The sequence below is a fragment of the Psittacula echo genome, assembly GCF_963264785.1.
Source record: "Psittacula echo genome assembly, chromosome: Z".
In the NCBI taxonomy this organism is placed as follows: domain Eukaryota; kingdom Metazoa; phylum Chordata; class Aves; order Psittaciformes; family Psittacidae; genus Psittacula; species Psittacula echo.
Genome location: NC_137742.1, coordinates 83,069,342 through 83,092,808, shown reverse-complemented (window position 1 = coordinate 83,092,808; position 23,467 = coordinate 83,069,342). Strand labels below are relative to the sequence as shown.

Below are 23,467 nucleotides of genomic sequence, written 5' to 3'. Positions count from 1 at the left end.
CATCTGAAACAGCATCATCAGACATAACAAGCTGCAAATAAAATGAAAGTCTAAAATAAAGTTTTACGTTCAGCCTTCCCTCAGTTCTGACTACTTTCATCTCAGGTATTCCCAGAGTAATACCTGTATGCAGTTACCCATCCAGACAGGGAATTAATTAGCTTCTTTGAGAAGACTGCTGCTGGCTTTAAGTCAACAGTCCCTAACCTAGCAAGTCTTCCTAAAAACTAGGAGCTTTAATTCTGTAAATAAACTCCATCTCCCTCCGACCAAGGTAAACACTAGATCAAGTTTACCAAAAAAAGGCAAGTGCTATCTGAGTCTTATTCAGGTAGCACTTCTAATGTATCTGTCCAGTCTTCGATGAACAGTTTCTAAAGAGTGAAATAAACATGTCTTGGAGCTGAGTTTATTGTAGAATTAATTAAAACTTCCACTCTTTGCAACAGATTAAGGCATTAAGGCCACCAAATCATTCTCCTCCTAGTTTTTCAGTGAAATTAGTCGGAGCCTGTGGTCTCACTGCCCTTCTCCTTCTGAGTGTATAGATAAGATTAGCACCTAAGCAAGGGGCAGATTTCAGGCTTGTGATTTCTCCAGTCCATCTTGGAGAATGACAACCCTTGATGTTAGGGGCAGCTGCAGCAGTTCCATTACAAGTCTCACTTCCTTTTCTTCTTTTGAAACCCATGCCATGAAACTAGGAAATGTCAGAATTACAAAGAAGGTTCTGTAATTCAGGTTATCCAAAAATGTCATTTGAGCTAACGGGAAGCATTTTACTCTCTCCCTCCAAAGACAGGATAGCCATTTGTTTGAGGGACAGAATACAGTTCCATTCTTGACGATTTTAACTAGCAACCCCAACAAATCACCAATGCCATTACACAACAAGAGACATACTGTCCCTGGAGTAAGAGAAATGACAGAAAAAACTCACAAATTAATCCCGTTAAAAAATTGTGTTAAACTAAGTAGTACTTAGAGGTAGCACTGAGTGTTGTATGAACATGTTTATATGTATAATACATACTCAGACACACATAAATATTTAATATATAAAAAAATAAAGTGCTTTCTATCAGGACCCAATGCAGGGACATTATAAAATATTTCATCAATTGCAAAACAGATACAAAGAATACTACTGCAATCACACATGAAAACATTTAACACAGTATGCAAAATCTGATGGGTGTCCCGAGACAAAACATCCCTTCATATACATGGTATATACATACAGACTTATATTTAGTCAATATATTATGACAATATATGTATCTCAAAACTTTGTTATAGACAAAAAAGCCCTACAAAAACACAACAAGGATCAAGCACACAAGTCCAAGACCAACAAAGAATTTGTTACCCTTGTTCATACCCCCACCTTCACTGCTGGGAAAGATATGCCAGTGCTCTTTTCTAGGGTGCAGTGACTCCACATCCTGCAAAGCGCTATGGGCAGCAGCTGTGAAGTTAGCATCACCAGTGGTGAGCAGATCAAATACACATGAGTAAAAATATAAGTCCTTCAGCAGCATCTTCTCATGGCACTTAGTGGTAGCAGTTTCCAGTGTGTACACTGACTGGGGATGAGCAGAACCACGCCGAGGGAGCAAGTGACCCATCACAGGTAATGGTAAGTGGCCATTATCATCAATACGTTCACTTGAAGGGCAACCATTCACACACAGCTGCAGATCCTGGCTCTCCTCATGGGCCATGACCACCTCTTGAGGCATGCGAATGGCCAGTGTTAGGTAGTGCCCAAGCTGGCGTATATACACTGTGGTTCCAATGTACCTGGCATGCATTTCAACGTATTTGCCACTGACTTTCTCCACAATTCGCAAGCTCTTGGTGTTCCCATCACCTCCACTTGTTGTACCATCAACAAAAGCTGCAGGCAAGTCATCAGTCACTGCTTGATATACTTTCTGATCTGTACAGTCTTGGTATGATTTAAAGATAATAGTTATCTGGGGGGTGAGGGTGGGAAGAGAGGTAGAGAAAAAAAAAGGCAAAGTTAGTAGAAAAAAAGAAAAATACTTCAATCCCTCTCCCATTTTGCAACCAAACATATCTGGGACCGCCCACTGCCTCAGAGCTTGATAGATGTTCCCAACTCATACCTACAGGAAAATAGCCAGTATATATGCTTGAAACAATGTTTTACAAGATAGCAGTTGTTAAATCATAGAATCATAGAACAGTTTGGGCTGGAAGTGACCTTAAAGATCAGCTAGTTCCACTGCCACAGGCAGGGATACCTTCCACTAGACCAGGTTGCTCCAAGCCCCGTCCAACCTGGCCTTGAACACTGCCAGGGATGGGGCAGCCACATCTTCTCTGGGCAACCTGTGCCAGGGCCTCACCACCCTTACAGGGAAGAACTTCTGCCTGAGATCTTATCTCAGTCTCTGCTCTGTCAGGTTAAAGCCATTTCCCCTTGTCCTGTCACTACAGGCCTTTGTAAAAAGTCCATCTCCAGGTTTCTTGTTGGCCCCATTTAGGTATTGTATGGCTACTATAAAGTGTCCCCTTGAGCATTCTCTTCTACAGCCTGAACCTGTTGGTCTTAGGTTGGCTTGGAAGCAAGACTATCAGCATGTGGCAACAGCCACAAGGTCAGGAAAGCAAAAGGCTTTCTGTTTAATTAAACATCACAATTCCCTCCCTCCTGATGGTTTCTTAACACTTTGGAATGCATCCTGCAGTCACAGAGAAGCGTAACTGCTAAGTAATTCCCACAATGCAAGGTAGCCACTATGGCAAAATCAAAATGAGACTCTGCGTAATCACACAAAGGTACAAGAGAACTCAGCTTCCCCACTCACAATATTCTCATCACTCCATTTACAGTGACTGTATCACCTTTGCTGGGTACACATGTTGTGGTACACTTGTTGCATGGTGTTGCAGATTAGTTGTGCGAACTACTTTAAAGGCACTGATGTATTTAGTGCTTTATCAGCCATGAACACAGCAGGCAGTGAGACGTCAGATACATGACCAAGAAGAACAACTAGTCAAATAATTGTTTAAGGCTCCTGAATTCATTTGTCCCAGGAACTGGCAGATTTGACATTTCCAGCCCACTCTTGCTAGAAAATATGCCCATGGAAAGACAAAAGAAGACTGAAAAATACGCCTTTGAAGACTGACTTCCAATACAGAAAATCAGGAGCATAAAGCAGTTACTCATTCTTTTAAGATTATAACTGGCCTTTTCAACCTTTATATGTCTTTGAATAAGCCACAACAGAAAGAGTAGGTTCTCCAGTCTTACTTGAAGGGAATCATTAAGCTGCTTGGCAGACAAAGTTTGTAGTGTCTAATGGCCTTTTCTAAAATAAAAAGTATAATGAGGAATCACGTATAAATACTGGAAACAGGTATGCTACTTCCTTTACAGTTTCAGAGAGCAGCAACTCCTTGAAATGGTCAAAGGGAATTTTTCACCAGAAATAGGTGTTTTAAGCATTATTTTCATCACTGACTGATCAAAATTACTTGCAGTATATGATTTAAGCAATCTGCTAAAAGATTCAAGTACTCCAAAACATATTAGAAAGCATTTTCAATCTAATATTAAACTTTTGCCTTGATATCTACTCTATAGCAACCTCACAGTTTCATTTCAGTTAACCAGCACACTTCCACACAACAACTTTTGTTTCCTGCCCCTCTGCTCTGAAGTAGAAGCTAGAGGTTAAACAAACAGCTGATTCCAGAAAATGTGAATAAAACCTGGTACCCTCCTTAGCCTCACCTCTCCATAGCAGTTGTGCAAGACAAAAAGTCTTTCCATCTCCCTCTTTCCACTTCAGCAATTTCTCCTTTGGAATACACAGACATACTTTAAACAGTATATTGTTAGCTTTCAATGTTTGGTTTGTCCCAGTTGTTTGATGCTGTCAGTTTTTCTGTTTCTCAGACACATACACTACATGTTATTTTGATGTAATATGTGCCCACTTGTGCTGTCTGACTGGAATCTTCCAATTTTTTTTCTTTGTTTTAATCAGTATATAGCTAGCTTCAGATCACCTGTACTCAAGCAACTTGGTAAACCGATCTCTGTGGACCACAATTAAGCTTGAATGTCTATGCCCAAAAATCGAGAAAATACACAAGTGCCCTTGTTCCTGTAAAGACCACCTCACAACTCTATGCTTAGTGATGTAATCTCAGCAACCTAGAGAAGAGAAATCTGAGATCTGTCAAGCGACTATTATTCCTGCATATAATCCAAACCCTGATGCAGTAAATCAGAACAGTTTTGAGGAAACAGGCTTTTATCTCAGCCTGCTCAAAGAAGTATTCCTGCTTCCTCAAGCACATTTGCATTGCTCTGCAAGGAAAGAATGATTTAAATTTTAACAGAAGTAAAGCTCTAAGTCTGCTTAGCACCTGAGCAGCTCTGGAGTCAAAAAGAGGTAATGGTTTTAATGAGACACAGTACTGGCTACTTCATAAAATAGTTAAAACAAGGCACATAACAAAATCTATCAGGAAGCAGCTGCCAAACTATTCTCTCCAAAGCTCCCTCCTCTGCAAGAACAAAATGCACACAGTTTCAGAGACAGAGAGGAAGAACAGAAGCCTTCACCATAAGACAAGAATAGCAATAACATTGCATGCTGAATGAGGGCTGAATGACTTAGTAGAATGAAGGCCTCCACATACTTTGCAAGATGCTCCAGAGAATCAACAGAGACCATTAAGACTTTCCAAGGACATATTCATATCTAACACTGCTGCTCAAGACACTAGATTTCGATATTATGTTTTCTGTTATGTGACATCCATCTAATGCATCTAAGGACAGATCAGTAAAAGCAGAGTTCTGTAAGGTCCTTTTACTAGCCACTCCTGCCTCAGTCTCGCACCCCGGTACTGAGGGATACTCAAGAGCTTGTTGCAAGAGGATATGAAGCAAATTTCATGGCAAAGCTTTCACTGTTAAAGTTCTCAAGGTAAAAGAAAGCATTAAATAGTGAAAAAGGTTACTTCAAACAAATGTAACATGTCTAATACGTGTACATGTACCTATAGTGCTTTCTGTAGCAGTCTTCTCTGGCTGGGTTTTAAGAACACCCCTGCAAAGCTGCTCATGCATCACTGTTTATGGACTAGCAGCGAGCCTTCCTAAACCTAGTGCAGGCAAATACAAATGCCAGAGTCTTCAGATGCAGAAAGGCTGGGACTTTTTTCAAGTATCAGTGTCTGAGCCTTGTTTTCACATATAAAGCTCTTACGCTACTGCAGCGAGGAACCTTAAAAGATGAAAATAAGGTTGAATCTTCAGTTAAGTCTCTGGAACAATAAACAAACACTAGCTATACTAAGAGTCCTGAAACAAAACAAACAAACAAACCCCTTGCACTTGAAATATTTAGTTTTGGACTTCAGCATCCCACTCCTACTGATGCCGGTAACATCATCCTCGCTGAGTGTACTAGTCACAGCGATTACTTCAATCCCACTGCACATACAAGGATGATGTTACTGAGGTGCTAAAGTTAAGTTTCTAGAAAACCTTCATGTATTTGTAGAAGGTGCCTGACTTGTGTGCATTATAACAACATTTTCAACTCTGATTTCTCATACTAGTCTTCACTACCACCTTAATGTTATTACAGTTCTGTATGTATAACTGTATGTTAGGATTTTACTATGCATTTTACAGAATCAAAATCATTTAGGCTGGAAAAGACCTAAAGATCACCAAGTCCAACCATTAATCTAACACTACGAAGTCCATCACTAAACCATGTCCTTAAGTGCCACATCTACCCGTCTTTTAAACACCTCCAGGGATGATATATCAAACACTGCCCAGGCAGCCTGCCAATATTTGACAGCCCTTCTGGTGAAGAACTTTTCCCAATATTCAGTTTAAACATTCCCTGGCACAGCTTGAGGCCATCACCTCTTGTCCTATCACTTGTTACTTGGGAAAAGAAACTGACACCCACTTCGCTACAGCCTCCTTTCAGGTAGTTGCAGAGAGTGATAAGGTCTTCCCTCAGACTCCTTTTTTCCAGGCTGAACAATCCCAGTTCCCTCAGTTGCTCCTTTTAAAACTTCTTCTCTAATCCCTTCACCAGCTTCATTGTTGTTCTTCAGACCCACTCTAGACTTCAGACTTCCCCAAGCCTGTAGTGTTGCATGGGGTTGTTGTGACCCACATGCAGGGCTCAGCACTTTGCCTTCTTAAATTTCATACAGCTGGCCTCAGCCCATTGATCCAGCCTGTTCAGATCCCTCTGTAGAGCCTTTTTACCTTCAAGCAGACCAACACTCTCATCCAACTTAGTGTCATCTACAAACATACTGAGGGTGCACTCGACTCCCTCATCCATATATCCACAGAGCATGGGGTGAAGGAAAGCGGATGGTGAGTGAGTGGCTGTGTGGTTCCGAGTTACTGGCTAGGCTTAAACCACTACAGTCCCCCAACAAAACTGTAGTATGTACTACTTCTGGGAAGTAAAGACAAATTCATCTTTAGCTTAGGCAGGATGTACATAGAAATGAAAAAAAAAAAAAAAAACAAACAAACAAACAAAAACCAACCAAACAAAAAAAAAAAAAAAAAAACAAAACCAAACACACACACAAACATGCATGATCAGTTATCTGATGATCCTACTTAGAACAACAACTGAATGGTAACTGCAAGACAAACATTTTAATATTCCTTAAAGGAGACTAAGTACACTGTGCTCAGTCCGCAGTAATTTTCTGCAAAAATAGAAACCATGCTGCAAGACAGATTTTGACTCCAGGAAAAAGAACATTAGACCCAATGTTCCTCTACTCTGATAATATCACCAACTCCCAGTTTCAAAGCTACAGTATTACTAAAATTCACTACAGTAGAAGTTCTGTGGTTTTTCTCCTTCTCTGTCCTTCCATTCACTGTCACCCTTAAACTACCCACTGTGAAACACCCAGACAGGAAAAACTCCATTTCCAAATACTGCAAACCAGAAGGAAAGTTTTCCATAGGCAAGCCCAAGCATCTCTGCCTCATTTGCTATTCAGGGATACTACAGTAGTGATAGCCAGAACATCTGTCACAGCAATGAAGCCCAATAAAGACTTTGCAGCCCTCCACATAAAGCACACAATAAATAAATAAAAAAAGCCACTTCTATTTAATGTATTATACAATACCCTTCCTACCTGCTCCCTATACCACCCCTTGTAACAGCCATTTATCCTCAGAAAATCCACAGACTGCTCTCAGGAGAGAGTAGCTCTTCATAGCTGAGGAAATAAGACAAAAATTCCAGTGACCTACCCAAAACTCATACAGAAAATCCATCAGAAAGAAAAAGAAAAGGTTTAACTCAGTTTCCCTGCTACTTAGTGATGATTCTTCATTCTCCAACTGAAAGGCCATAGGGTCCTATGCCAAGGGGCTTAAGCACATCAGACAAGGTGAAAAATAGAGCAACAGAGTTTCAATTTTCAGCTACACCACAAAAGAGTAACTTTGTTCACTATGAATAAAGAGATCTTGTTATCATCACAAATAAGCAAAACACTTACAAATTGCAACGACTACTTTGTGAATAAATACACAACTCCAGCAAGAGTTGTATCCTTTCCATTAAAGAATTAAAGGAAGAGTTCCCGTGCTCTTCATATGTTCCTGCCAGATGGGATGGGGCATAGCAGGAAACATACCCTTATTCTTCACATTCTTTCTTAAAAGTCTCCTTCTCTCTTGTCCTTTATGAATTTACTGGATAACCCTCAGACTGTAGGGGTTATACAGTCTTGTAAGTTTTGGATAGAAGGCAACTTATTTTACAGATAATGCCCCCTTCATTGCAGATTCCCTTACAGCTTGATACACCAGAGAGCTATGATAAATTTGAAGGCAGTAACTACCTGCAAGGGCAAGTGATGGTATGCACCTTTCAAAAGCACAACTGCAGATGGGTTGAAGATTAAATATTCTGTTCCTATAGTCTCCTAAATCACTTCCCCTAAAAAAGTGCATTCAGGAGCATCTGAATTTTCTGCTCTTCTTGTCTTTGCTTTCATTAGGTCTGCTTTAGAGCAGATTAAGTAGGTTAGTTATTTCCTTCTGCTTCTGGACAATTTAAGTTCTGCATAAACCTTTGTCATCACTTCCCATTAAGCACCTATGTCAAATATCCACAATGAAAAAGCTGTGAGACTAAAATGGTTAATGTTCTGGAAACTATTAGCATGTTCTCAACTAGGGAAAAAGTACTACACAGCTTAAAGTCACTAAACTTCTCTTAGTAGCAGTTGAAGGTGCCTTAAACTAACCTTTGGCTGAAATTAGGAAAGTACGCCCAGCAGTAGACAGTCCACCACCACACCCAAAATGGACTACTTGCAGAGAAAAATGTTACAGGAATGAAACTAGAAGTAGCAGTGTAGTTTAACAAGCCTTTTCTGTATATTTTGGAACAGCATAATCCATAAAGAAATAAAAGAGTTAAGAAAGTTGAGTTATTAAAACTTATCTTGCTAAGTTACTTGCATATTCAAAAAACTTTAGTTCCCTACAAACAGGTGTGCTGATGAGTTTGATTACCTGGCAAAGAAAGAAAAAAAACTCAAGGACTCTACAACATCTAACAGATATTAACATCACAGACATTTCTAATACCCTAAGCTACATATCTTATTTAATTGCATCTGAACACTTAGCTTGTACTTGTGCAACAATAAGGATGCTAAAATACTATTACAGGAGAAAAAAATTTATTATCACTTTTTTCAGAATGACAAGTCAAAGAAAGACACAAAAACATTGAGAATAAAGACAGAAGATATGCCTTTTAAATGTACATACAGACATTCATCTCCTGAAGTTCTCCTCTTTGTTATCTGTTTGAGGAGACATATACCAGCATAACATGCTATCATAGTCAATCATTTTCAGAATGTGGCTAAGGGTAAGATCATTACCTATCTATTACAATCAGACACCAGCCACCCACACAAATGACTCTCAACTTTCTCCTCCAGTACTACCAGTAACAGGAAATGAAGAACATTCCACAAGACTTTAGCAAAACTGAGAATAAAAGCCTACTGCAGATTATGAAATGCAGCTTTTTTTGTGCTTATTTACGTAGCCACCGGAGCAGATTTCAATGGACTCAAGTCTCTTTGGCAAAGCTTACTCAGGTTAGCCTCATTCTCTTCATTTGGTATTCCTTCAGATGTCATTCACAATGCAGACTGTTCTTGGAACAGGCACAAGCTGGGAAAAGGCAATTCTGAATTTCAGTAATCTGTAAGTCCAGCCTTTGGCAAATGCAAAAATTTACCTAACTCATACAAGCATTGACATTAGGTCAGTACCTCAGAAACCAGCATGAATGAAACAACAAAACTGATTTTCAATTATCACTGCACAGTCATCTCCATGGAAGATGTGCAGGCTTTAATCTACTGTGACCGGCACCCTCTGCTCCTGACTCAGCAGAAAAAAAAAAAAAAAAAAAAAGAAACAACAAAATAAACCAACCTACTTCTGAGCAACAAAACAGTGAAAATTCTCAAATATCGATGGTCTTCAGTGTACCCATAACACGACCTACCTTGCAAATGCCAGAGCTACACTACCACAGTTATAAAAAGGCCATTTCACTCCAAAAAGGGAACAAGATATACGACAACATCAGCTTCAACTGCATGTTCAAGTAATTTCTTTTACTTTCAGAAAGATGCTCCCAAAAGTTCAGAACATTTTTCAGTCCTAGAGGAAAAATCTAAGGACATCTTAGCCAGGCACATGCTTTATACCGCCTTATTTTTTTCAAATAGACACACTTGCTATCTGCCTTCAGCAGAAAGAGACAAGTACTTTTCTTAAGGTAAGGAAATGGTATAAGTTATCAATACTAGGAATACGTATTACTCCTCTAGCCACCTCAAGTGGCTGAGAGGAGTAATGTTAAGTCTTGCCAGTCTGAACAGGGACTAACACTCTGAGCATAATTTTCAGGCTGCTGCTTCTTTAGTAAACCCAAGATACTGAATGTTCTGACAAACATTTGGCATCAACATAATTTTTTTGTTGCCCCCTCTCAATTCTAAGCAGTTCCCCTTCTTGTCTCTTCTCCAAGCCCTCGGTGTCTTGGTAACTCCTGTGTTGTGCCACTCAGTATTTTTTGTTTTCTACCTTTACAGCTACACAATTTAGAGAATTAATGAAAAGCAAAGACTTACACTCTTTCCTTCCTCCTTGCCTGATACTTCTACATAGTGCAGAGGCAGTCACAGATGCTGCAATCCAACAGCTGTTTTAAAGCACTACAATGCTAAATGTAAGGGCTTAAATGTAAATATTACAGGCTTATGTTGTGATATGTACAGGATTTGTTTGTGCTGGGGAGGAGCATAAAGAAGAAAGCAACTTGTTTTAAGTTTTCATTTTCAGAAGGGACTAATAGTTTTACTTTCTTAAATTACTGCATAGAAGATTCTCAGGCTACTACACTGCTTAACTGTTAAGGGCTAAGTGACTTATGCTACTATCTTGGTCTTTCACTTCAGCATGCATGCATAGTACTTAAGAACAATTCATACCTTATTTGTAGCAGTAGCACTGGATCCTGCTACCACAGGCACATTGGTCACTTGCACTGATAAGTAGTTATTGTCTATGAGAGGCCAAGCACCTTCCACTTTGCATGTCTGGAAGTGATCCTTAAAAGTTCTCAGATGAGGATCACCAAACAAGCCACAAAATAGGTAAGTAGGGGGAGCAGTCTTCTCCCCGCCCTGATGTTCTCTGGCTTCTGGGTGGCCACTGTAATTGCAGGGATCATGGGTTGCTTCAGGGTTGCTGGATGATGTGGGTCCATCCTTGGAACAGTTTCTCTGGCTCATGAGGTCACTGATCCCAAGCACTGCAGAATGGTAAACTAGGTTTCCACGGCATACTTTGGAATTGTGATAGGTACAGGCAGAGTATGCTCGCAGGGCCTTGCAGAACTCCAAATCAAAGCTCTCAAGAGCTGAGTTTAGATGTGAAGTTAAGGATACAAAATCAGTGGTGCACTTCTGGATTCGACAAGGTGTTTGCAGCTGGCCATCACCTAAGCACAAAACAGATGGCAGAAGGAAATCAAGCAAACCTCTTAGATTGCAATACCCCATAACATACCCACAGGTACTGTAGAAAACAACCTGAAAACAACTTACAGTGCTCATCCATTAATGAAACATCATATAATAGAGAAAAGGCGGTTGAGAGGCAGAAAGATAGCAATACAGATCATCTCAATGGCTCAGATGACCACGTATGACTTAACTGTTACTTGATACTGTTTAGACGGAAATTAAAAGCACTAGCTCCTGTCAAGCGAGAGCCCAGCATTTCTCTCCAGATATCAAGGTAATGATGTAATTCTGTGCTTAAGTTAATCGCTCAGTCAATAAGCAAGCCTCTACTTTGTCTTTCAATGCTTTACACAAGTTACTTAACTTTTAAACAGAATCCTGCTCCTCTGAAGAATGTGGTAAAGGCAGCAAGCGATATACGTTCAGACAAAAACAGGTTGAATGAACCAAAGTTTGTCTTCTAAAAAGCAAGGCTGGGGGGGAAGGATGACAGGGAAGCAGGCAGGCCATAAATTAAGTTTGCTTTATTTCCCTGGCATTGCCATAGCTGTAAGCTTCACTGTTCGCCTTTCATAACTTACGAACAAGAAAACCCACAGCTGACTGAAGTGCATATTGCCAGCTAAGGAATCCATACACTGTAATAGCAGTATGTCTTACAGGGCATTTCAATAATAAGATTAGAAGCAAAGAAACTCTCCCCACAAAAACCTTTACTACTTATCAGATGTGCACAACAGGTACACAATTAAGCTATAACTGGTTTGTTCATTGGTCAGCTGATTCCCACAAAAAAACCGCAATTACCGCCCCAGCAAGCAAGCTGGAGTTTTACAGCCCTCTCCTCCACAGCCCTCATTGTCATGAACTGAAATCCTTCCAGATTTTCAGGCAGTTAACAGTCTTCTGCAGGTAATTTCTACACAAGAAGGAGCAGAAACAAATGAGAATGCACCCTGCACTAAGGAAACAACAGCCACATGTTTCACAGGGGTTAAAATTATGAGTACCCCAGTCAAATGAGAGATCATGTTCCTTCCCATCCAAAGACCTGAGAACAGCCGTAACAGAAAATGGACCTTCCTAAAAAGTATGTGCAAGACTTCATCCAATAGCTTAGGGGGGGAGGGGTATAGTCAAATTCTGGTTTTCAGATACACAAACAAAAAAAACCTGTGTCTAGCAAAACACCCAAAATATCTACTAGAAAAATGCTGCACTTACCTGTTATTTTATAATCTATAAAATTCAGCTGTGCATACATTAATGTGTAATTTCTAACTGTCATAAAGCAGATTTTCAACACCACAAAAATTCTTACAAAGATACACCAAAACATCTTTGGGATTGTTGGGATACTTAATAGAGAAAATACCTAACAGATATTCTTTTCCCTCCTCTCAAACCCTTTTTTGACTTTTCCCACTTGTTTTGTGTGTTCTCTAAGTAAAACAGGCATGGGTCCAGTCTGGCTTCTGACTTAGCGGCCTACTTAAAATATTCCTGAACTCCTGAGACACGAGGCGTGGAAAATGGACTGCAGTAATGTAGCACTTCTCATTTTTAAACACAGTTGCTGTCTACAATTCACAGTGATGAGAGGATAGATACTAGCAATTTCTTTGCTTGCCCCTTAGCTGACCCTCCTGTGAGTCAGCACTCACATGACTTACTCTGAATATGAATTTAAGGGCAACGTGTTTTGCCAGTGATGCATAGCTAACACAAATCTCCCATCAAAATCCCAAGACAACACAGAGTAGAAGGAGGAAGGCTCTAACCTAAAGCCAAACATCACCATGCATGAGCAAACAATAAGTTTCTCACTTCATCTTTGTTCAAGTGACATGTAGCTTTGCAAAAGAAGGGGGAGGGGGAATAATCGAATTCTGGTTTTCAGATACACAAACAAAAAAAAACCTGTGCCAAACAAAATGACACAGGCAACACTGGTCAAGAGCCTGATTGTCAAAGCATCAAAACTTCGTGTATTTCCTTTCAGTTATCATTTGTGACACTATTTTAATCACATACAAGTCTAGCTGAGCAAGTCAGTCAAGTTATTAAACAGTCTAATAAATCTGTTCCTGCACACTCTTTGCAACTTGAGGAAATCTGCTTGCTGCTTTCAGTGTGCTCTTGGCACATAAGGGGGTGAATGAACAGCGACTTGATTAAATGGGATGGCTTCTCCCTATGATTTATTCCATTAAGACTATAAATATATAAAAGCGCTCAAGCTAGAGAAAAACATTTTCACAGAAGTACAACTTCCCAGGTCACTTCTGAGTTGAAAGCAGAGACCACTTTAGCAAGCACCTCCAGTGTGCGGGGCAACTTCCACCTCCTTCCCACGCTTTACAGTTTGCCAGGCAAACGCTGGCTCCACCTGAAGCAAAAAGTAACAGCGGTTCCCTGTGTCCTGAGGCAGGCCGCCGTACAGCCCGGCTTCGCTCCCGTCACTTTCAGCGCTGCTTTCCCCTTCCCACCCGCAAGCTGCCCCTCGGCCCAGTACCTGAGCTCAGCAGTAGACCCAGGGTGGCGAGGAGACAGACTGCGGCGAGCGACTTGCGGCGCGGCGGCTCAGCACTGGCGGCGCAGGAAGGTCCAGCTCTCCCCATGCCCATCCATGCAGGTCCCCGAACTGGCGGCGGGACGGTGCCGTGGCATGAGGCGGCAGACGGGCGACCTCTTACTTGCGGCTTCCTCTCCTTTCTTCAGAGACGCGGCGACGAGGGGAGGCTTCCGGCACACAGGGGGGCGGGCGCGGGGCTGCACGGCATGGCTGCAGAAGGAGACGCGCACAAAGGGAAAGAGCCGGTGAGGGGGTGAAGGAGGAGGCAAAGGCGGGCGCGGCTGCAACATCCCCGAACAACCCCCCGGCCTACCGCTTACTGTACCCGCCCCCCACGACTCTCCATCCCTCTAGGTCCACCACCTCCCATTGCCTGTCCGGCCTGTCCGACAAACCCCACGACGCCCCGCCCCCACACGCCTTACTTGCTGCCCTGCGGGGCGCTGTGCAATAAACCACTCCCCCCACCCCGTCCAGCCGAACGCGGCCACGCTTACTGCCAACCGCGGCGGTGCCCAGGGGCGGTCCCCGCGGAGGGGATTGGCTGCACCAGCAACATGAGTGGCGGGAGGGGCTGCGGTGCTACGTGCAGCCGTCAGCGATCGCGCGCAGGCGGGCCAGGTGCAGGTGGGGGGTGTCGTGGTGGCAAGGCCGCATCGCATCGCATCGCATCGCATCGCATCGCATCGCATCGCATCGCATCGCATCGCATCGCATCGCATCGCATCGCATCGCATCGCATCGCATCGCATCAGTAGAACAGCAGCTGGAGCGACGCACGGGTAAAACGTCCTGTAGATGGACCGGTCCCAGCACAAGCCATATTTACAGGTGCACTGTCTTCGTCTGCATCCGGCCACGCATAGGGCAGAAGTCCCAACACTACCAGTCAGTGGTCACTCGCCCAAGGCGCACCTCCTAGTACCGCGGAATGGTTTGGGCTTGAACGGCCCTTTAAAGCTTGTCCAGTTCCAACCCCCTGCCACGGACAGGGACACCTTCCACTAGGCCAGGTTGCTCCAAGCCCCATCCAACTTCAATGCTAAAGCCATTTACCTGAATTATTTATGGGCAAAAACTGACAGGAATTTCATTAGATCAAATAAGGCAAGTCTACTGAGTGTTTTTCACATGATGCAATCACGTTTGATTGATGTGGGGACTCATCTGCAGTTGATGCCGTGAAGCCCCTGGGAAGGGTTAATTTCATGGCAGTCACAAGTTCTTTGTAGTACCTCATCACAGCTTAATTATTCATTCATCATTTGGCTGTCACACAGCACCAAAAGTGTCCTGACATACAGAGTTCTACTCAGGGCATACTTTTGTTCCTTCACAGATAATTCAGCATATGAGCATATGGTGCCACTTTAGAATAGGAAATTATAAGTCCTTCTTTTGGACAAAAGACTTATCAATTTTCTTGCTCAAGGGAAGCTCTTTTTATTGTTCCTAAACACAGCCCATAGCACAAAAAGTATACCAGTTACTTCATTTCAACACCTTCAAGCTCACCAGGAAAGTTGTAGAGACAAGCGAAGGAAACAAATATACACAATGTATTTTACAGAACCTCCAGTTGCAACTCTTTACTATCCAATGGCCATTTGAAGTTTTGGAACTAGAGGGGTATAGTTTCTTTTCACAAGTCTGGGTATCAGTTTGAATTGCCATGCCAGCCTTTGCACTGGCAGTTTTGTGCCTTAGCAAGGAACCTAAGAGAGATGGAGTCCAAGCTGTTGTCTTGGCTCTAATTTTCCCACTGAAGCTCAAGATGCACTGACAAAACGGTGGGAAAACTTGCAACACTGATGTCAGTCTCTGAATATTCTGTGGATTCATAAAGATTCTTGAAGTTTATATAGAATCATAGAATAGTTAGGGTTGGAAAGGACCTTAAGATCATCTAGTTCCACCACACACACACACACACCCACCCCCTGCCATGGGTATATAGCACTAACACTTTCGAAGCTGACAAAATATTGAATTGTTGAGGAAAACAAAAATTTGAATCTTCTTCTATTTAGACAGTTTCGCACCTTTCAATTTCTCCTTTTCATCACAAACTTAGAGTAGCTCACCAGGTGATGGCTATAACGAGCTACAGATGCATGGTTGTCCTGGGTTCAGCAGCAGCAGTCAATTTTTCTCCTTAGTAGCTGGTGCAGCGCTGTGGTTTTGACTTTTGGCCTGGGAATACTACTGATAAAGCCAATGTTTTCAGTTACTGGTCAGAATGTTTACTCTGACCAAGGACTTTGTGAGTCTCATGCTCTGCCAGGAAGGAGGAGAAGCTGGGAGGAAGCAGGGACAGGACACCTGACCCAAACTAGCCAAAGAGGTATTCCATACCACAGCACGTCATGCCGGGGGATGTAACTGGGAGTTACCCGGAAGGGCATGTCCCTTTTCTCTGTCGGGCTCATTTCTGGCGGGTGGTATCGTATTCTCTTCCCTTGTTATTTCTCTTATCATTATTATTATTGGTGGTAGCAGTAGTGATTTGTGTTATACCTTAGTTACTGGACTGTTCTTATCTCAACCCGAGGGAGTTACATTCTTTTGATTCTTCTCCCCATCTTTTTTTTTTGGGGGGGGGGGGGAGGGGAGTAGACTGCGTGGTTCTGATTTACGGCCTGGGCTTAAACCACGACAGTTCTTTTTGGCGCCCAACGTGGGGCACAAAGGGTTGAGATAACGACAGATCTGACCGGAGTGTGTCTAATCGTATTTGTGATAAGCATTCAGTGTTTTGGATTAATAGTCACTCGTCACAATGCTGATTTATTGGCTCTCAAAGTTGTTGGTTTTGATCTCACAGTTTCAATATGCCGTAGCTTACTTAGAGCCGGTATTTGCTGTGTTAGTGTTTTTTAAGTGTGGGGCTTGGGCTAAGGTTATTGTCTCATTGTATTTTATGGTAATGACTTGTAATACAATAGAAAAATTGATCATGAAACTGATCTGGCTTATGTTCCCAGTGTGGTCACCACCTTTATACTTTGGGAAGTATATAATACAAGTGCTTAGCAATTACACATCTTTTTTCTCCTTCCTAGGTGGTCAACCTATGAAGGAGACATTCTCTTACCCTCCCAGTGCCCCTCCCAGACCGTTTACAGCATCGTTTGAGAGTTTTGAAATTTTTGAGTGGCCTTTTAATATTGTTGAGACCTGTTTGCTGATTGTGATGGGGATCACCATGTTGGCATGCATACAGAGTGTGTTTTGTTCACAACCATTACGTCTGATCTCAAGAGTTAAGCAGAGTCGGGTTTGGGTCTTGTCTGGGGTTAGATGACAAAATAGGGGGACCGAGAGATTTTCCCCGAGGTTGGACAGCCATGAGTGGCAGGGTGTGTGGGATAGTATGGGCAAGTATCTAGGTCAGTGGGCCCCTCCAGTGCTTTGGAATTTCACCACCGAACAAGTGCAAAATCCAGAAGAATTAGTAAAACACTTAAATGAGGTGTGTTGTCATCCTGGTCATACCAGAGAGGGACAAATCATGTCAACGTGCTGGGGCTTGGCCTATGCTTCAGAGCCTTGTTCAACACTATCCAGCACCTTCAAAAGGGAAAAAATGTCCCTGGATCTGAGGGCGAAGCAACAGACAACACAGCTACTCCAGCTCCGAGCACAGCAGCTACACCACCCCGAGCGACAAGTACAGCTGCTACTCAAACTTTGACTGCAACAGACAGTGCAGCTACCCCAGCAACAAGTACAGCAGCTACTCAAACTTCAACTGCAACAGACAGCGAAGCTACCCCAGCTCCAAGCACAGCAGCTACACCACCCCCTGCGAAAAGCAGTTGCTACTCAAACCACAGTGATAATGACTGCAGCTAAACCAGAGGATCAATTCGTACCAATATCGGTTGCTCCTGTGCACAAGAGAAAAAGCAAAAAAGAGGCAAGAAGGGTGAAGCAAGATGAAGAAACAATGTATTCACCACCCGGGCCACCATCTGATCAGGAGTCATCATCACATGACGAAGAAGAAGAAGAGGTGACTTCTCAACCTCGGACCTCAACTGAGCTACGGAATATACGAAAAGATTTTACTCATCAACCAGGGGAGCACATCATCACCTGATTGCTCCGATGCTGGGACAATGGAGCCGATGGTCACGAACTAGAAGGTACAGAAGCTGAGCAGCTGGGATCACTTGCTAGAGAAGGGGGAATTGACAAAGCAATTGCAAGAGAGAAAAAGTCCCTCAGTCTTTGGAGGCGGCTCCTGGCAGCTGTGAAAGAAAGGTTTCCATACAAGGATGATGTTATGAGTTGTTCGGCCAAGTGGACTACTTTAGACAAAGGCATCCAGTCTCTGAGGGTATCGTAGAGATGATCTATCACATCAAACCGAATAATGGGGATATACCCATAGGCCCAGATGAAGTCGAATGTACACAACCCATGTGGCGAAACCTTACACAGAATGCACCCTCATCATACGCCCATTCATTGGCAACAGTAACCTGGAATGACATAGTACCACTAACAGTGGATGACATGATTCATAAACTCCGAGAGTTCGAAGACAATCTCACCCCTTCCATCATCTCAGCTGTGGAAAAACTGTCCCAGGATCTCAAACAACTGAGGGACGATCTATCTGATTTATCCAGCTCCTCACGTGTACCAACACACGTCTCAGCTGTTAACAAAAGACGTCCTATTGTTCGAGAGAGAAGATATAGAAGGCAGACACCACAGGCCACCCTATGGTTTTACCTGCGGGATCATGGAGAAGACATGATGAAGTGGGATGGAAAACCTACTTCAGCTTTGGAGGAACGGGTGCGTGAATTGAAAATAGGAACAAGGGTCAAGGCTGATCATCCCATGAGAGCTGCAGCTTCAGTCTCTGATGAGCAGGTTCCCAGATGGAGCAGAAGAGCTGATTTTAGTCCAGCTCCTGTGATAACAAAGAATAATCCCTTTCAACACGACTTAGGTGTCCAACGTTGTGATGACTATTAGAGGGGCCCTGCCTCCAGCCAGGTGGAGGTAGAGGACAATCAGATTTACTGTACTGTGTGGGTCAGACGGCCTGGCACATTCTGTCCCACAGAAGTATAAAGCTCTAGTAGATACCGGTGCACAGTGTACCCTGATGCCGTCAAGCTGTCAATATTTCAAGCTGTCTATATTTCTGGAGTGACAGGAGGATCCCAAGAGTTGACTGTACTGGAGGCTGAGATCAGCCTGACTGGGAGGAAATGGCAAAAGCACCCCATTGTGACTGGTCCAGAGGCTCCATGCGTCCTTGGCATAGATTACCTCAGGAGAGGGTACTTCAAAGACCCAAAAGGGTACCGATGGGCTTTTGGTATTGCTGCTTTGGAGACTGAGGAAATTGAGCAGCTGTTCACCTTGCCTGGTCTCTCAGAGGATCCTTCTGTTGTGGGGTTGCTGGAGGTAAAGAACAACAAGTGCCAATCACGACCACAGCAGTGCACCGGCGGCAGTATCGCACCAACCAAGACTCCCTGATTCCCATCCATAAGCTGATCCGTAGATGGGAGAGTCAGGGAATGATCAGCAGGACCCACTCACCCTTTAATAGCCCCATATGGCCAGTGTGAAAGTCTAATGGAGAGTGGAGACTAACAGTAGACTATCGTGGCCTGAATGAAGTCACACCACCATTGAGTGCTGCCGTACCGGACATGCTAGAACTTCAGTATGAACTGGAGTCAAAGGCAGCCAAGTGGTATGCCACGACTGATATTGCCAATGCATTCTTCTCAATTCCTTTGGCAGCAGAGTGCAGGCCACAGTTTGCTTTTACTTGGAGGGGCGTCCAGTACACTTGGAACTGACTGCCCCAGGGGTGGAAACACAGCCCTACCATCTGCCATGGACTGATCCAGAATGCACTGGAACAGGGGCAAGCTCCAGAACACCTGCAATACATTGATGACATTATTGTGTGGGGTGATACAGCGGAAGAAGTCTTTGAGAAAGGGAGGAAAATAATCCAAATCCTGCTGAAAGCTGGTTTTGCCATAAAACGGAGTAAGGTCAAGGGACCTGCACAGGAGATTCAATTTTTGGGAATAAAATGGCAAGATGGACGTCGCCAGATCCCTACAGATGTGATCAACAAAATAACAGCAATGTCTCCACCAACTAATAAGAAAGAAACACAAGCTTTCTTGGGTGCTGTGGGGTTCTGGAGAATGCACATCCCAAATTACAGTTCGATTGTAAGCCCTCTCTATCATGTGACCTGGAAGAAGAACAATTTTAAATGGGGCCCTGAGCAACAACAAGCCTTTGAGCAAATTAAACGTGAGATAGTTCATGCAGTGGCCCTTGGACCAGTCCAAACTGGGCCAGATGTAAAAAATGTACTGTACACTGCAGCTGGGGAGAATGGTCCTACCTGGACCCTCTGGCAGAAAGCTCCAGGGGAGACTCGAGGTCAACCCCTCGGCTTTTGGAGTCAGGGATACAAAGGATCTGAGGCCAGCTATACCCCAACTGAGAAAGAAATCCTGGAAGCCTATGAAGGGGTTCGAGCTGCTTCGGAGGTGATTGGCACTGAAGCACAGCTCCTCCTGGCACCCCGGTTGCCCGTGCTGGGCTGGATGTTCAAAGGCAGGGGCTCCTCTACACATCATGCAACCGATGCGACATGGAGTAAATGGGCTGCACTAATTACACAATGAGCTCGAATAGGAAATCCCAGTCATCCAGACATTCTAGAAGTCATCATGGACTGGCCAGAGGGCAAAGATTTTGGAATGTCACCAGAGGAGGAGGTGATGTGTGCTGTAGAGGCCCCACCATATAATAAACTGTCAGAAAGTGAAAAGCAGTATGCCTTGTTTACTGATGGGTCCTGCTGTATCGTGGGAAAGCATCGGAGATGGAAGGCAGCCGTATGGAGTCCTCAACGACAAGTTGCAGAAACTGCTGCAGGAGAGGGTGAATTGAGTCAGTTTGCCAAGGTGAAAGCCATCCAGCTGGCCCTGGACATTGCTGAACGAGAAAAGTGGCCAGTATTTTATCTCTATACTGACTCATGGATGGTGGCAAATGCCCTGTGGGGGTGGTTGCAGCAATGGAAGCAGAGCAACTGGCAACGCAGAGGTAAACCCATCTGGGCTGCTGCACTGTGGCAAGATATCGCTGCCCGGGTGCAGAACCTGGTGGTGAAGGTACGCCATGTAGACGCCCATGTACCCAAGAGTCGGGCCACTGAGGAACACCAGAACAACCAACAAGTGGATAAATCTACTAAGATTGAAGTGGCTCAGATGGACTTAGATTGGCAACATAAAGGTGAATTATTTTTGGCCCAATGGGCCCATGACACTTCAGGTCATCAGGGCAGAGATGCAACATATAGATGGGCCTGTGATTGAGGGGTGGACTTAAGAATGGACACTATTGCCCAGGTTATTCATGAGTGTGAAACATGTGCTGCAATTAAACAAGCCAAACAGTTAAAGACTCTTGGTATGGAGGACGATGGCTGAAGTATAAATATGGGGAGGCCTGGCAGATTGATTATATCACACTCCCACCAACCCGCCAAGGCAAGCGCCATGTGCTTACCATGGTGGAAGCAACCACCGGATGGCTGGAAACATACGCTGTGCCCCATGCCACTGCCAGGAACACTATCCTGGGCCTTGAGAAACAGATTTTGTGGTGACATGGCACCCCAGAGAGAATTGAATCAGACAATGGGACTCATTTCCAGAATAACCTTCTAGACACTTGGGCCAAAGAGCATGGCATTGAGTGGGTATATCACATCCCCTACCATGCACCAGCCTCTGGGAAAATCGAACGGTACAATGGGCTGTTAAAAACTACACTGAGACCAATGGGTGGGGGAACTTTCAAGCATTGGGATACACACTTACCAAAAGCCACCTGGTTGGTCAACAGCAGAGGATCTGCCAACAGGGCTGGCCCAGCCCAGTCAGAACTTTTACATACCGTAGAAGGGGATAAAGTTCCTGTGGTGCGCATGAAGAATTTGCTGGGGAAGACAGTCTGGGTTATTCCTGCTTCAGGTAAAGGCAAACCCACTCGTGGGATTGCTTTTGCTCAGGGACCCGGATATACTTGGTGGGTAATGCGGGAAGATGGGGAAGTCCAGCGTGTACCTCAAGGGGATTTGATTTTAGGGGAAAACAGCCAATGAACTCAATTGTATGCTGTTGCCTGCTATAGCCATCAACTAGAAGTCTGCAGGGCACCAGCAACTGGCCCTGACTTCCCTCCGACCATCATCCCAACAGAGAATGAACTTTGATAGAACCAGATGAGTTCTACAGTAAAGGAACGATCAGCATCAGCAGGCAACAATCCAACACTGCACACAGCCTCTCCTGCCCTGAAAGACTGTTACAAGAGATGGAGCCCAACATCATGGACCGAATGGACTCAGCAGCTTTATAGGAATTGGTCCATGCACTAAGAGAACAGTGCACTGAGATGAGAGTGAGGGTATATGGAAAATGTGGGATCTGAACATGATGTGAATGGTATGGAATAAGGGGTGGATACTGTCCTGGTTTAGCAGTAGCAGTCATCTTTTCTCCTTCTTAGTAGCTGGTGCAGCGCTGTGGTTTTGACTTTCGGCCTGGGAATACTACTGATAAAGCCAATGTTTTCAGTTACTGGTCAGAATGTTTACTCTGACCAAGGACTTTGTGAGTCTCATGCTCTGCCAGGGAGGAGGGGAAGCCGGGAGGAAGCAGGGACAGGACACCTGACCCAAACTAGCCAAAGAGGTATTCCGTACCACAGCACATCATGCCGGGGGATGTAACTGGGAGTTACCCGGAAGGGCACGTCCTCTTTTCTGTCGGGCTCATTTCCGGCAGGCGATATCGTATTCTCTTCCCTTGTTATTTCTCTTATCATTATTATTATTGGTGGTAGCAGTAGTGATTTGTGTTATACCTTAGTTACTGGACTGTTTTAATCTCAACCCGAGGGAGTTACATTCTTTCGATTCTCCTCCCCATCCCTCTGGGCAGGGGGGGGAGTGGTTCTGCGTGGTTCTGATTTACGGCCTGGGCTTAAACCACGACAATGGTTCAAGTTGTATATTAGTACCTTAGTCATATGGCAATAGTTTTTCTGCCACTGAAATCATACTACCCAGCCACATACAACTAGCTCTCCTTCCTGCCAAAGCAAAGGGGGTTGTGTCCCAAGAACTCAAGCCACTCTGGTGTAACTGGAAAACTTCAGGTTGTGTCCTAGAAGACTGAATGGCATAGAGAACCATGAAGGCTTGGTAAATCCAGATAAGATGTATAAAAGATCTGCCGAAACAGGGGAGGATATCTGTACAGGGTTAAAAGTGTATGACTGCACTGTTGGAAGGTTAATTACCCTAGTTTACTAAGCAGGATCTCAGTGATGCACAGACACAAATCATCCTGACAGCAAGTTGCATCTGCAGCTGTGCAAAACGGTACAAGAATTGTAACTCCCAGAGAGCTCAGAAGAGTTCTGTTCTGTCCTGTTCTGTTCTCCCTGTAATCAGCAGGAATTTGACTATTACCTTTTAGAGCAGCTGATCTAAGCCAGCAATAAGACAGTGTAAGCTGAGTTAAAAGATCATCCTGTCAAATTTGTGCTCTAATGAAATTCATTCTGCAGGTACTGTTGGTCTTCATCAGCTTTATAAATCATTGGGCTACTTTATGCCTTTTCACTGCACAGAAACACAGTTATGCATATGCCCCAGTATTTGTGGAATAGATGGTTGCTACA

General features: G+C 43.8%; 1 protein-coding gene across 1 annotated transcript; it reads right to left on the bottom strand.

The window, feature by feature from the left end:
* Positions 1-1,310: 1,310 nt before the first annotated feature.
* Positions 1,311-13,751, bottom strand: RGMB (repulsive guidance molecule BMP co-receptor b; the record flags this gene model as incomplete). The annotated part of the gene is made up of 3 exons (XM_080638234.1): positions 1,311-1,979; positions 10,594-11,105; positions 13,646-13,751. The coding sequence occupies 3 exons, from the start codon at positions 13,749-13,751 to the stop codon at positions 1,311-1,313; spliced, it is 1,287 nt and encodes a 428-aa protein (XP_080494360.1).
* Between the last annotated feature and the right edge of the window lie 9,716 nt (positions 13,752-23,467).